At 40.2% G+C, this 14782-nt stretch overlaps 1 protein-coding gene across 1 annotated transcript in view; it reads left to right on the forward strand.

Annotated features, from left to right (window-relative positions):
• The first annotated feature begins 217 nt into the window (after positions 1-217).
• The window catches only part of LOC125453296 (solute carrier family 15 member 1-like), a 41170-nt gene continuing 26605 nt past the window's right edge, over positions 218-14782 (forward strand). The window contains exons 1-7 of the mRNA XM_048532662.2: positions 218-341; positions 578-615; positions 6922-7006; positions 8036-8177; positions 10557-10676; positions 12473-12572; positions 13454-13544. Coding sequence (XP_048388619.2) covers positions 335-341; positions 578-615; positions 6922-7006; positions 8036-8177; positions 10557-10676; positions 12473-12572; positions 13454-13544 — 583 coding nt within the window. The 5' untranslated portion in view covers positions 218-334. The remainder of the gene's footprint in view (positions 342-577; positions 616-6921; positions 7007-8035; positions 8178-10556; positions 10677-12472; positions 12573-13453; positions 13545-14782) is intronic.

Below are 14782 nucleotides of genomic sequence, written 5' to 3' on the forward strand. Positions count from 1 at the left end.
ATCTTATCAGTCAGTAACAAAATGGATGATGGGAAGTTGTAATATTTGCTGGGAATGTCTGTGCGTGTTCACTGTCAACTTACCTGAGTTTTTTTGCTGTGTGTTGCAAAATTGATTCTATGCTCCTTTCAGGACAGCAATCTCAACTGCTATTTTGAGAATATCAGCAATCAATCTCATCAAGCTGAGTGGGAGATCAACCTTGGTCACCTGACTGATTAGAACTAGACCAGGTTCAAGGTCTACGCTTTAAAGGTTGATCCCAACACTTTGTTCGATCTCTTTTCAAGTTTAGATTTCCAGGGAAGAGCAAGAAACTCAAGCAGCTGCAAAAATGAAAGGTTGGTGCTTTCAGTTTTGCGCAGAAATTCTGTTCATTTCAAATGGATCTTCTTTGTTCAAATTTCCTCGTCAAGCTGTGTTTTATTTAATGACAACTCACTGAACAGTCTGCCAGTGAAGAACAGTTATAAAACTCGCTAAAACCATTTCATACTGTCACTGTAACCATCCAAAATTGACCTGCAAAATGTCAAAACAACTTCTTACTTTTTTTATTTTCAAAACTGTCCTACAGATAAAAAGAACGGAGATGAGGAAAAAACAAAATCAAAGGTTGGTATGATCATTTTCAATTCCTTTCATTTTCTTATACGGTCAAATGTTTTGCAGAATGGTCTTATAACTAAGTTTGTAAGCTGCATTTTCTTAGTTTGGAGCTGGGAGATCTAGTTGTTCAGTGTTCTGACTGGTCTAGCCTCATGTCAATTGTTTTTATTTAATGGCACTGAGTGTTCTCTTGATGATTTTAATCGATGGCATTTTTTGCAATGAAGTAAGTATTAGTGGGGCAGCAATTAACAGACTATCTGCCTATGAGATATACCTTCAATCAAAGGTCAGTGAGAGATAGAGTTAATGGTTTCAGAAATAGCAGGAACTGCAGATGCTGGAGAATCTGAGATAAGAAGTGTAGAGCTGGATGAACACAGCAGGCCAAGCAGCATCAGAGGAGCAGGGTCTAGGCCTGAAACGTCAGCCTTCCTGCTCCTCTGATGCTGCTTAGCCTGCTGTGTTCATCCAGCTCTACACCTTGTTATCTAAGAGTTAATGGCTGTTGTCCTTTCCCTAGAATGGGGGATTGCAAGGCTGGGGAGCACACTTTTAAGGTGAGATGAGAGAGATTTAAAAAGACATGAGGGGCAATTTTTTTTACACTGAGGGTGGTTCACATGTGGAATGAACTTCCTGAGGAAGTGGTGGGTATGGGCACATTTACAATGTTTAAAAGACACTTAGATAAGTGCGTGAACAGGAAAGATTTGGATGGATATGGGATGGGAGCAGGAAGAAAGGACTGGTTTAGTTCATGATAATGCTTGACATGGACTGGCTGGACTGAAGGGTCTGTTTCTGCACAGTATGACTCGATAGTTCTATGATGGAGGTGTCTTACATGACCATTGTTATCTTTAATGCCCAGCATGTCATACCAAAATCAGGTATGTTTGTCATAGTTTAATGTTGCCTTTCATTCTTACTAAAAAGGGTTTGGTTTAATTTCTAACAACTATATTCTGGAATTCTGACTGAAGCACAAGTTGAAGTATATCTGTTTTAGAAACAACTTCCATTTATATAGCCACAAGATGATCCAAAGTGCATTCCAGCCAATAAAACACTTGTTTGAACTGTAGCAATTGTAAAGTAGGAAACATGGCAGCGATAATTATGCACAGCAAGCTCCCACAAATTGGAATGTGATTGAGACCAAATCATCTGTTCCTGTGATATTGGTTGAGGGATATACTTTGGTCAGGACTTTGGAGAGAGTTCCCCAGCTTTTTTTGCAAAATAATGAATTAGGACTTTTTAAGCCTATCTGAGAATGCACATGGAGTCCCAGTTTAATGTATTATCCAAAAGACAATATCTCCAACAGTTTAGCAAACCTTCAGCAACAACTTAAAATGTTATGCTTCACACTGAGATGGAGCCTATGAACTTCTGAGACTGAGCTGAGAGTGCACTCAAATACAGACGCATTAAATTTCAGGTCCAACTCAATATGTAGTTATTACTGTGATAGTGTTAGGTAGCCTCTGCTCATTTACTTCTTTGGCAAACATTAACATTGAAGCACCAAGTGAAGAGCTAAGAAACACAACCCGGAGAAAGAGTAGACCATATTTAAGTAGTGCCATCTGCCGTGGGAGGAAAATCCCAGTCAAGGGCAATTAATTTTGGTGTCAGCTAGCCAAGATTCAGTACAGGTTTAGCTTAACATCTGTACTTTCAGATTTTACCCCTATAAAGTCTAGTATTTTTTTTAAAGAGCCCCTACAGTGTGGAAACAGGCCCTTCGAGCCATTAAGCCCACACCGACCCTCAGAGCATCCCACCCAGACCCATCCCCCTCATCTACACACCCTTGAACACTATGGGACAATTTAGCATGGCCAATCCACCTAGCCTGCAAGCCTTTCAGACTGTGGGAGGGAACTGGAGCACCCGGAGGAAACCCGCACAGACACAAGAAGAATGTGCAAACTCCACACAGACCGTTGCCCAAGGGTGGATTGGAACCCAGGTCCCTGGCACTGTGAGGCAGCAGTGCTAACCACTGAGCCACTGTGCCACCACACTTTTGCTTTTGCTCACCTTTGTTATGGCCTTCCTAACCTGGGGAAGCAACCAAGAGTTGTTGATAAACCTGTTCTAACATGCCTAATACAGCTGCCTGATCTCTCAAATTATGTATTGTCAAATGTTTCAGGTTCTCTGGGAGTATGAAATTATTTGGCCGGAAATTTTCTTCGGTGCTCAAACTACCACTGGATGTAGATCAGAATCAGATGCAATAACAAAGTAGCCACACTGTACATCACTTCCTTTTAATCTGAATTTAACTGTAGTTTGAATTTTCTGTCCCTGGCAAAGATGGCAAAAGATATGTAATGCCTTTCATGACCTTAGGCCATCCATAAATGTTTTGCAGACACTGAATGAGTTTTGAAACACATTCTTTGGTACAGTGTGGAAAATATAGCATTCACCTTGAGTGCAGTAAACTGTGAGAAACTGCAATGACCAGGTAAAGCATTGGTTAAGGGAGAAATATTGGCCAGGACATCACTGCTCCTTTCAAAATGGGGCCAAAGGATTTTTTATGACCACTTTAGTGAACAGACTTGGTCTCACCATGAGTACAGTACTCGCTTGTCACTATATACAGGGAAATATAGACACTTACAGTACAGCACACCCTCATTGCTGTACAGGGAGATAGAGACACTGACAGTAGAGCACACCCTCATTGCTGTACAGGGAGATAGAGACACTGACAGTAGAGCACACCCTCATTGCTGTACAGGGAGATAGAGACACTGACAGTAGAGCACACCCTCATTGCTGTACAGGGAGATAGAGACACTGACAGTAGAGCACACCCTCATTGCTGTACAGGGAGATAGAGACACTGACAGTATAGCACACCCTCATTGCTGTACAGGGAGATAGAGACACTGACAGTAGAGCACACCCTCATTGCTGTACAGGGAGATAGAGACACTGACAGTATAGCACACCCTCATTGCTGTACAGGGAGATAGAGACACTGACAGTACAGCACTACTTCAGCACTGTATGGTAATGCGAGCTTGAATGGGACTCAGTACTCAAATGTCTCAAATTGGACATGGCTGACATTGAGAACATTAACACATAAATAATGAAACGTATATGTACATATACAGAGGACAAATATGAATCTACTTTGCAGATCATCCTGCTGCAAACAGATGTCTAATAAATTTCTTTAGCCTATTATTCAGGTGTGGTCATCTGTTGTAACTACCCAGATGTTTATACCTGGTACCTTGTCATATTTGCCATGTCTACCAGTATGTCATCTGGGTGAGTGCTGTGAGTGGCACCTTTGTCAGTGCTTTATCCTGGACCAGTCTAGTGCTCAGGAGTACAGAATGTAGCACCTTAGAGTATTTACAGAAGATGTGGAGATGCCGGTGTTGGACCGGTGTGGCCAAGGTCAAAGATCACACGACACCAGCTAGTAGTCCAACAGTGTGTGTGTGTGTGTGTGTGTGTGTGACAGCACGCACGTGTATGCATGTGTGTGTGTGCTTGAGAGAGTGTGAGGGAGTGTATGTGTGTGGGAAAGTACGTGTGCATGTGTGTGTGTGGGAGTATACCGTGAGGTTGGATCACCTGTAGTGCAATCTGACCGCAAGTTCATGATGGAGGCCATCCTCATGGGTATGGAACTCACACAATGCCTGGGGAAGGAGCTAAGCCTCAAAAGCTTTTGTTTTCAAATAACCCTGTTAGACTACAACCTGGTGTTGTACTTTTTATTGAGGAGGCACAAATCTTCGACTCTAAGAAAATTTATTACGATGCATGCACCTATATTTAGTGAGGTCTAATTATTAATACCTTCGGGATCTGGTTTGGATTCATCAGTTCCCTCAGAATGCTAGGAAACAACTCATCAGAAGAAATGGGTGGACCCAAACATTAATCACTTCAGAACCATTACCTTACAATTGCAATCACTTCTGACAGAGTTTCAGTTGTGGCTCAGTTGTTTGGAGCCATCTCTGTGAGCTGCATGCCAGTTCACAGGTTTAAGCTATTGTGGTATCAGAGAAGGTTTACATGGAATTGACTAAGTCAGAAACACAAGAAAAAAGCCCTAGAAAAGATATATCTGCAACCAAATTAATTTTTTGTGTTTATAAAGTGCCTTCAATAATTTCAGGACATTTCAAACCTGTTGAGGCTGATTTTACCAATAATGCTTTTAAGAAACAGATTATCTTATTGCTATGATACTGTATCTTACTATTGTGTTTTATTGAAGATTGTTCTTAGGTTATATATTCATACTATTAGCCCCAAAGAAGCAGAAGTAGGCTATTCGGCCCATCAAGTACCTTCCAACATTCAATATTCATAGCTGATTTGTTTGTGTTTCGAGTTCCACATTCCCATCTAGCCCCAATGCTTCCTGACAAGAAATTATCTTAAAAATATTCAATGACCCATGTGCACTGCCTTCTTGAGACAGACTGTTCTAAAGTCACACAAACCTCAAAGAAATTAATTCTCCTTATTTCCGTCCTGAAGGATAACCTCTAATTTTAAAACAGTGTGCCCTAGTTCTGGACTGACCCACAAGAAGAAATGTCCCTTTCATGTCCATCTTGTTAAGGCCATTCAGAATTTTATACATTTCATCAACTTGCCCCCCTCACTGTCTTAAGAGCGCTGTGCTCATCCAGACTCGGCATCCTGACTTATGTCATGTTGATAGTAGACAGACTTTGAGAGGTGAACGTCTGATTGCAGGATTCCTAGCCTCTGGTCTGCTGATGTAGCTACTGTACTTATAAGGACAGCCCCATTTAGTTTCTGGTCAATGACAGCTCCCAAGGAGGATTCAGTCTTGATAATACCATTGGATGTAGAGGGATGATAGTTAGTCCGCTCTCATTTGAAATGGGCATTACTTGGCACTTGTGTGGTCGGAATGTTACTTGTTACTTTTCAGCCCAAAGCTGGACATTGTTCAGATCTTGCTAGATTTGAACATAGATTGCTTCAGTATCTGAGGAGTCTCAGATGGTGTCAAGCACTATGCAATCATCCATGAACATCCCCATATCTGATCTTATTATGAAAGAAAAGTTATTACTGACCAGGGTGGCATTGTGGCTCAGTGGTTGGCACTGCTGCTTCAGAACGCAAGGAACCTTGGTTCGATCCTAGCCTCAGGTGACTGTCTGCATGAAGTTCACACGTTCTCCCCGTGACTGTGTGGGTTTCTTCCGGGTGCTCTGGTTTCCTCCCACAGGCCAAAGATGAGCAGGTTAGGTGGATTGGCCATGCTAAATTGCCCCATAGTCACCAGGAATATTCATGCTGGTGGATTAGCCATAGAAAAGGCAGTGTTTCCAAGAAAGGGTGGGTCTGGATGGGATGCTCTTTAGAAAGTCAATGTGGACTTGATGGGCTGAATGGCCTGCTTCCACACTTGTCGGGATGCTATGAAACAGCTGAAGAGGGTTGTGTCTATAACACTGTCCTGCAGAGATGTCCTGTAGCTGAGATACTGATCTCCAACAACCGCAACCACCTTCCAATGTACCAGGTGTGATTTTAACCAGTGAAAAATGTTCCCCTGATTCCTACTAACTCCTGTTTTACTGGGATTCCTTGATGACACACTCCATCAAATGTGAACTTATTGTCAAGGGCAATCATTCTTATCTCATCTCTGGGAATTCAAGTCTTTTATCCATGTTTAAAACAAGGCTGTAATGAGGTCAGGAGCAGAGTGACCCTGGTGGTGCTCAAACTGAGCATCACTGAGCAGATTATTACTGTGCAAGTTCTTCACAATAATGCTGTTAATAACACCTTCCATCACTTTCTTGATGATTGAGAGTAAACTGATGGGGCAGTAGTTGGCTGAATTAGATTCACTCTGCATTTTATGTACAAGATACAACAGGGCAACTTTCCACACTATAGGCTAGATGCCAGTAATGTAGCTACACTGGAACAGCTTGGCTTAGGGGCACACTTCAAAAACTACTTTGCTGGCTCTGAGGAAGTTATGGAACGAGTGATAAAGGTGCAAGTCCTATATTGCTTTCAGTCAGATGTTTCTGTCACATCAGCAAAGCAACAATTACCTTGCACAATACAATAGCTTACTTGTCCATAAAAATCTTCTTGAGGTAAATATATAGGTTATAAATTCTCAAAACCAAGTGTTCTACTTTGGACACTAAATCACATCTTGTTATCTAGTTATTTTGTTGTGGTGGACAGACATTTAGATTTATTGGAACTTTTGATAAAAAGATCAATTTTCGTTTGTTTGCTTCCTCACAGCCCACCTGTTTAGGATTTCCCATCAGCATCTTCTTCATCGTGGTCAATGAATTCTGCGAAAGGTTCTCCTACTATGGAATGCGAGGTACATTCCGTTTTGCATGCTCTGACAACCTTGAAACTTATAAAGAAATTGTTCTCTTAGTCTTCAGCTGTACAAGATTGAACAAATACTTGAAGTGTGTCCACTTATTGAACAATGAATGTGGTAACTGCAATTCTTCATCTGAATTCTTAACAAGACTAAGATGAGGCTGTGCATAAAATCTTTGCAGCAAGTCAATTCCAACCAGCAACAACAACTTGCAGTTACAAAATGCCATTAACTTAATAGCACATCTGAAGGCAGATCTTAGCCAGGTTACTAGATTTAAATTTAATTCTGGGTTGCAAAAGGAGATATTTAGGCTGGTGAGCAATAGCTCAGAAAAATGTTTAGTTTTAGTGAATACCTTAAAGGAGGGGAGAGAGAGAGTGACAGAGAGAGAGAGAGAGAGAGAGAGAGAGGTAGAAAGACAGGTAAGTTCAGGGAAGAAATTTCAGAGCTGAGGGCCAAGATAACTGAACACATATCTGCCAGCAGCACAGTAATTAAAATCAGGAATATGCAAGTGGCCACAATTGGAGGAGTTCAGAGTCCTTGGACAATTATAGGGCTGGAAGAGATTAGAGAGATAATGAGGGGCAAGGTCATAGAGCCATTTGAACATGAAAATGAGAACTTTAAAACTAACGCATTCTGAGGCGGACCCAAAACGTTAACTCTTTCTTCCTTCACAGATGCTGCCAGAACTGCTGAGCTTTTCCAGCAACTTTTGTTCTTGTTCCGGAATTAAGGTGAAGTCTGGCTAGGAGATCATTGGGTTAGTCAAGCCCTGAGTACATAAAGACATAGACAAAGGTTTTGGTGGAGAATAGGTGAAACAGACAGAGATGAGGAAGCTTGAAAATACAAATCTAAAGAACAACAGGCGAGAATATGACATTTAACATTATGTAACGATGCAGTTCAAAACCTCCATGTTAGCATGCTATTTTTAATAAAGATGAAGCATTTGTTAACAACTGAGGCTTGTGATTTAACAAGTCTGTCTTCTTTGTCTTCTTTATTCAGCTGTGCTTGTCCTTTATTTGCGTTACTTTCTGCGCTGGAGTGAGGATTTCTCAACTGCCATTTATCATGCCTTTGTTGCTCTATGTTACTTAACACCAATCCTTGGAGCAATCATCGCTGACTCCTGGTTAGGAAAATTCAAGTAAGTATTTTAAAAACAATAATACTTAACAAGCAAATATATAATAGCAATAAAATTTAAAGAGAATGGCAGGCACATGGAATCTGGAGTTATGTATGTAACTTTTTGAAGGCAGCAGAACAGGTTAATAAGTCTAGTTTTAAAAACACAGGACCTTGGGCATTATGAAAAGTACAAAAGTGAAAAACTCGTGCTACATCTTTAAATATTGCTGGTTAGCCTTCATTTGGAGCATTGTATCAAATTCTGTGCACTACACTTTACAATTTCAACATGCTTACTATTTCTTTGCAGTGAAACAGTGCCATAGTGACAATCAGAAACTGATGGAATTTCAATTCAACGAATAAGAATAAAATATGTGGATGTGAAATTTTCATTTGTCACAAAACCCCATCTGATTCACTAACACACTTCAGGGACAGAAATTTGCCAACCTTACCTAGTCTGACCTACACGTGGCTCTAGACTGGCAATATGATTAACCCTTAACTCCCCTCTGAAATGGCCTTGCCAGCCACTCAGATCAAGGGCAAACAGAGACAGGCAATAATTTGTTGGCTTTTTCATGAAAAGAATCAACTGTAAAAAACAGGAAGGATGTCAAGGCTCTGGAGCAGGACCAGAGCAGATTAACCATAATGGGACCAGGAGTGAGCAATTTCAGTACTCTGCAGAAATAGAGGAAGCTGAAACTGCTTTCCTCAGAATAAAGGATAATAAGTGTGGATCCAATAGAGGTATTCTAAAAGCTTGAAGTGTTTTGATCGATTAAATAAAGAGAAACTAGCAGGAAGGTCAGTAACCAGGAGGCACAGACCTGAGATGATTAGCAATGAAAGGGAGAGGAAGATGAGGAAGAAGCCACAGTGAGTTATTGTGAATTGAAGTGTAGTGCTTCAAAGGGTTGAGGGGGTAGATTCAACACTGATCTTTAACATGAACTGGACAGAAAATGTGCAGGGTAATGGGAAGACAGCCGGTAAATGAAATAATTCCTCTAAAGACTGGCGTAAATGCACGTGCCTTCCTTTGTAGTATGTGATTCAAAGGAAGTACCAAGCTTTCAAATTCATTCACAGAACATGAGCATCACTGACAAGGCCACAATTTATTGTCCATCACTAACTGTGCTCAGGAGAGTGATGGTGAGCCACCTCCCACAATACAATTAAGTAAGTTGCATATTTAATGTGTACATTTCATATGTCATTAAGAGCCAACCAGATTGCTATGGATCTGAAGCCTTGTGTAAGCTAGACTTTGTAAGGAAAAGCAGATTTCCTTCCTTGAAGGAAGTAAACCAGATGAATTTGTACAATAATCTGCTAGTTGTATGATCAGCATTTTTGAGTCTAGACTTTGAATTCAAGATTGGCTTGATTAATTACATTCGAGTTCCCCAGCTGCTATTGTAGAGTCTAATCTTGCTGCACCAAAATCATTGATTCTAACCTTTGGAAACCTAGCTCAGTGATGTAACTAGTATGGTGCCACTCTTAATCACAGTTATCAGAGGTTGTGGTGCATGTGACAGTTGATCAATTTCACAGCAGAACCAAAACATGTGTCTGGTGATGCTAATGATATTGAAAGTTTTCCAATAACAGCAAAGAATATTTTTGCCTTTCTGAATCCATTTATATTGGATGGTCTGGAATTGTCTTCCATTCTCCCACACTAAGCAAATGGGAGTTACAACTGCAGGACACATCCTTCTGTTGTTCCAACCAGTCTCAAGGGACAAGTGAAATCATGAACTAATTTCAAGCTAACTGGTCTGGGAGCTTTGGATCATTTGGAATGCTGGTTTTGCAGCCTGTTTGATCTTGCTGGCCACTGATTTCAACAGAGAGTATTATTGGGTGTAAAGGCCAATGAGTGAGTGAGGTTAAAACTGAACCTGCCAAAACCTATGAAGCCAATAACCCATGACACCAAGTAGAAGTGAAAGCTCATTTGAAGCTAAAATACTGAAAGTTTTCAAGAAGGAATTATATACAGCTCTTAGGCCTAAAGTGATCAAAGAATATGTAAAGAAAGTGGGAACAAAGTATTGAGTTGGATGGTCAGCCAGGACGATACTGAATGGTAGAGCAGGCTCAAAGGGCCGAATGGAGATCACCGTAACAGTGATTTGTACTGCAAAGAGGTGAGATGTAGGAATATAAATGAGCAGATGTGTTCTGCTGGTCAGACATTGTAGTTTTGTATGTAGATGCACACTGTGGAAAATTTTCCATTGCTGCCAGGAACGGAGAGTATTAGTTTGTGCACGGTGTTATTAACCAGTTTGGGCCATGCATTTAATACTTTAATGAATGAGTTGAACTTTTTTATGCCTTTGTCTGAATTAAATTTAACTTTCTTTTCTAACAGGACCATCATCTACCTGTCCATTGTCTACACAATTGGGCAACTGGTGATATCTATCAGCAGCATTGCAGATATTACTGATAGTAACAACGATGGTCATCCAGATGATCCAGCTGTTCATATGTGAGTAAATTAACAATGCAGGTTAACAAGAACATAACAATTCAGCCAAGTTCTGGGGTTCAATTCTAGGTGGAAAAGCAAGGAAGCTATGCCAGTCTTATATTAAAATTTGGTTAGACCACACTCAGCACAATACTTGATAATGGTTATCACTTTATAATGATGATATAGAGGCTGACTAATGACAATCAGGTAGCACTGATCAGGCTGCACCTCTTTTCTGGAGTGTGGTAATGAAATGCCACTATAATGTCATTCCTTGGGACAAACACAACTGCCAGTATATTATTTCTGAAGAAGGGTCTAGACCCGAAATGTCAGCTTTCCCTCTCCTCTGATACTGCTTGGCCTGCTGTGTTCATCCAGCTCTACACCTTGTTATTGCCAGTATGTTATGCTTTAAGTCATTCCCTGAGTATTAGCTGGTGTAACATACACCACAAAGATGGTGTTCCTGTTGACATAGATGTCTTGAAGATTATCGATCACACTATTAACCTTGTGATAATATCATTGACCTACACCTAGCCTAGATTTGGTGCTCACTGAAGTTATTGCACATGACATACACATGTGATTCTATTAACACATTGCACTGACTCTATTGCACTGAGTGTTTGACTGAAGGCAAGGCAACTCCTTTTGTACCAGAACATCACATGTTGTGACATAACATAATTGTCTTAAAGGCACCTCTACCTGCCTGATTTGAAATCCATGCCATAACGCAACAGAGAGTAACCAGGGCTCATACATGTAAGATTGTTACTCCCAGAAAGTGGCAAGAATGTGGAATTTGGGGTTAGCTACCTTGAGGGGTGGTTGAGGTGACTTGCATGGATGCATTTAAGGAAAAACTGGAAAGACACCTTAGGAAAAACTCATGAGGGAGAAAGGAATAGAAGGATGAGATTAAAAAAGGGGTCGAAAGAAGCTTACATCAAGTATGAACAGTGGCAGTTAGCTGGAACGGACTGAATGGCTTGTTTCTATGCTGTAAGTTCTACGTAATTCTCCGCAATGGTCCATGTTTTTTTGTTGTAATTTACTTTAAATCTATTAACATATCTGCCAAATTGATCTAGCGTTCAGCCATCGCTAGGTTTAAAAAACCTTTTAGCTTTTCTTTAATGAGCCATTCAATGATGTTAAATACAAGTTTCAACATAGCTTCTTGGAAGTGAAGCTTCTTATATTTTCTTTAAGGATTGCTGGTGAGTGTTTCAAAAAGTAAGGAATCTTTTATATTTTAATCAAAATGACAGAATAAAATTGAGAGACTCATTAATAATTTCAAGCATCACGAGCAAAGAATGCTATTAAGAATTAAAGACTGGGCAGCTTTCATAATCTCATTATGTGCAGAGAACTGAATAAGTAATTCCATGTTGTTGGTGAGTGATCCCTGATGTAAGTGTTGTAAACACAGTAAGCAATGTTCCCACAAACTGTGACGTAATATTAACCAGATAATTTGGCTTAAGGATAAATATTGGCAGGGACGCTTGGGAAAATTCCTATGTCCTTCTTTGAAAAAGTGGCAATGTGATCTTTTACATCCATCTAAGAGGAAGGACAGAACCGTCAGTTTAATCTGAAAGACAAACCCCTCCAGTGGTTTCACATTCACTCAGTACTGCATGAGGAGTACCAGCCGCAACTGTGCACTCAATTCATGCAACCTATAGGACGTAACTCAGGAGAAAGAGTGCAACCACTGAGCCGTAGCCAGAACTTGATCACAACTAGTCATGTCTATGTTTGTAGATTGAATGTGCTGCTGTTTCTTTCTTCAGAGCTTTGGCAATGATTGGTCTGATTCTTATTGCTCTGGGCACTGGCGGTATCAAACCTTGTGTGTCAGCATTTGGTGGTGACCAATTTGAGGAACACCAGGTAACATTAAGTTTAAGCTATTTTTATCAGCTGTAACAGTCATGTAAAGATGCTAATCAAGCATTAACATTCCAAGAGGCATGGTTGTCAGAATGGATGATCTCACAAAAGTCTTGTAGCTTAATCCTGTGACTGTAGCCAAGAAACGCAATATTATTACCTGGCCCGTAATTCCACTGGGAATATGAGGACAATGGAGTACTGGGGACTTCTGAGAACGTTAGGATGAACAGACTTTCTCCTTCATAAATTGGATTTAAGGTTTAGGAAAGAAACATGGAATGACAGCAAAAAGGGAATTGGGAAAACTGGGGGTAAATTAGCAAGACAAAGTGAAATAGAGTCAAAGGAAGATTGGATCAGAAGAGTGTGAAAAGAGCACAAGGAGGAAAAGTAAGAAAGCAATCTGAAATCTTAACATTTCTTATTTTCCACATGTCAGAATGAACAATTTCAAATGTTCCCGTTTTGGTTCAGAAGGGAGGAGTGTGTTGCAGAAATGGAAATCTTCTCATTAAAATGGTCTTTACACTGTAGCATTCATAACTTTCAGTAGTGACTTGGAATAAATATTGCACACATGCAATAATTTCCTAAAACACACGTGGCTACTTCCATAGGCTATTAGCAGAGCTAATGATGCAGTTAATTGTGCAGTTTCACAACTCACAGGAATCTCTTCTGGGTCACAGGAGAACTTAGTAACAGTACAAGCTCATAAACTCATTGTTACTTCAGCAACAAATTCGAGGTAGCAAATGACAGCAGGAGATGTGTCAATGCCCTTACATCAAAGAGTGACCATGAATTTGCTTAAATGTCTTAAAGTACTTTTTGGGTTCTTCTGCTGTTGAAGTCAATGTTTTCTTCTCTCTCTGAAGGAAAGTCAAAGGGGAAGGTTCTTCTCAATTTTCTATTTATCAATCAATGCTGGAAGTCTCATTTCTACCGTTATTACGCCCATCCTGAGAGGTAGGCAGTAGTTGGCTTTGCTTAATGAAGCCAGTGTCAAAGTCAAAACATAAATTATAAAATGGTTGTTGGAAGGGCTAAAAAAAGCAAACTCTTTGTTGATCATCATTTGATTGAAAACTGACGATATTAATTGCAAATAATCTTGCACGTGTGCCCTTAATTTCTGCAAAATTCTGCGTGCAATTATTTTCTTTGTCCATTTTTCACATCTCCCAGAAATACAGCCTTTTGCCAATGGCAGTATCAGATCAAAGCCTGATATCAATATTATAACATTGGGACTGGACAAGGTCTTCAAACTGTGTATCTGTATATTTACACTGGTTTGATTTCCTAACCCTTAATATCATGGTCTAACAACAATCTGTTAATATTGGAGTCATAGAGTCATAGCATGGAAACAGACCCTTCGGTCCAATTCATCCATGCTGACTAGATATCCTAAACTGATCGAGTCAGCATTTCGCCCATTTCCCTCTAAACCCTTCCAATTCATGTACCCACACAGATACATTTTAAATGTTATAATTGTAGCAGCCTCCACCACTTCCTCTGGCAGCTGATTCCATACATGCACCATTCACTGTGTCAATAAGTTGCCCTTTGAGTCCCTTTTAAATCTTTCCCCTCTCACCTTAAATCTATGCCGTCCAGTTTTGAGTGCCCCCACCCTGGGACAAAGACTTTGGCTATTCACTTTATCTATGCCCCTCACAATTTTATTAATCTCTATAACGTAATCCATCAGCCTCCGATTCTCCAGGGAGAAAAGCCCAGGCCTACTCAGCATCTCCCTATAGCTCAAACACTCCAATCCCGACAACACCCTTGTAGATCTTATCTCAACCCTTTCAGATTTAACAACATTTTTCCTACAGCAGGAAGACCAGAACTGGACACTAGTTTTGAAATTTTCCCAACTGATCCAAAGCCTCAACAGATTTTTTTTATCAAGAGTGAGAGATCCAGATTATCATTACCGTCCGTGTGAAAAAGTGCCTCTCCCTAGAATGTCCAAACTCCACTTGTAAAGTTCTGCCTCCTTGTTCTGGATTTAATTAAGAGAGGGAACAATTTATCTCAAACAACTCTAACAAATCCATTAATCATCTTGAATAACTCAATGAGGCTGCAACTTTATTGTCTATATTCAGGGAATATAAATCTAATCTATACTTAATCCTTTCAGCCCCATTATCATTCTGGTGAATCGTTGTTTGCCTTCTCAAAGGTAT

This window comes from Stegostoma tigrinum, chromosome 6, assembly GCF_030684315.1.
Source record: "Stegostoma tigrinum isolate sSteTig4 chromosome 6, sSteTig4.hap1, whole genome shotgun sequence".
NCBI lineage: Eukaryota > Metazoa > Chordata > Chondrichthyes > Orectolobiformes > Stegostomatidae > Stegostoma > Stegostoma tigrinum.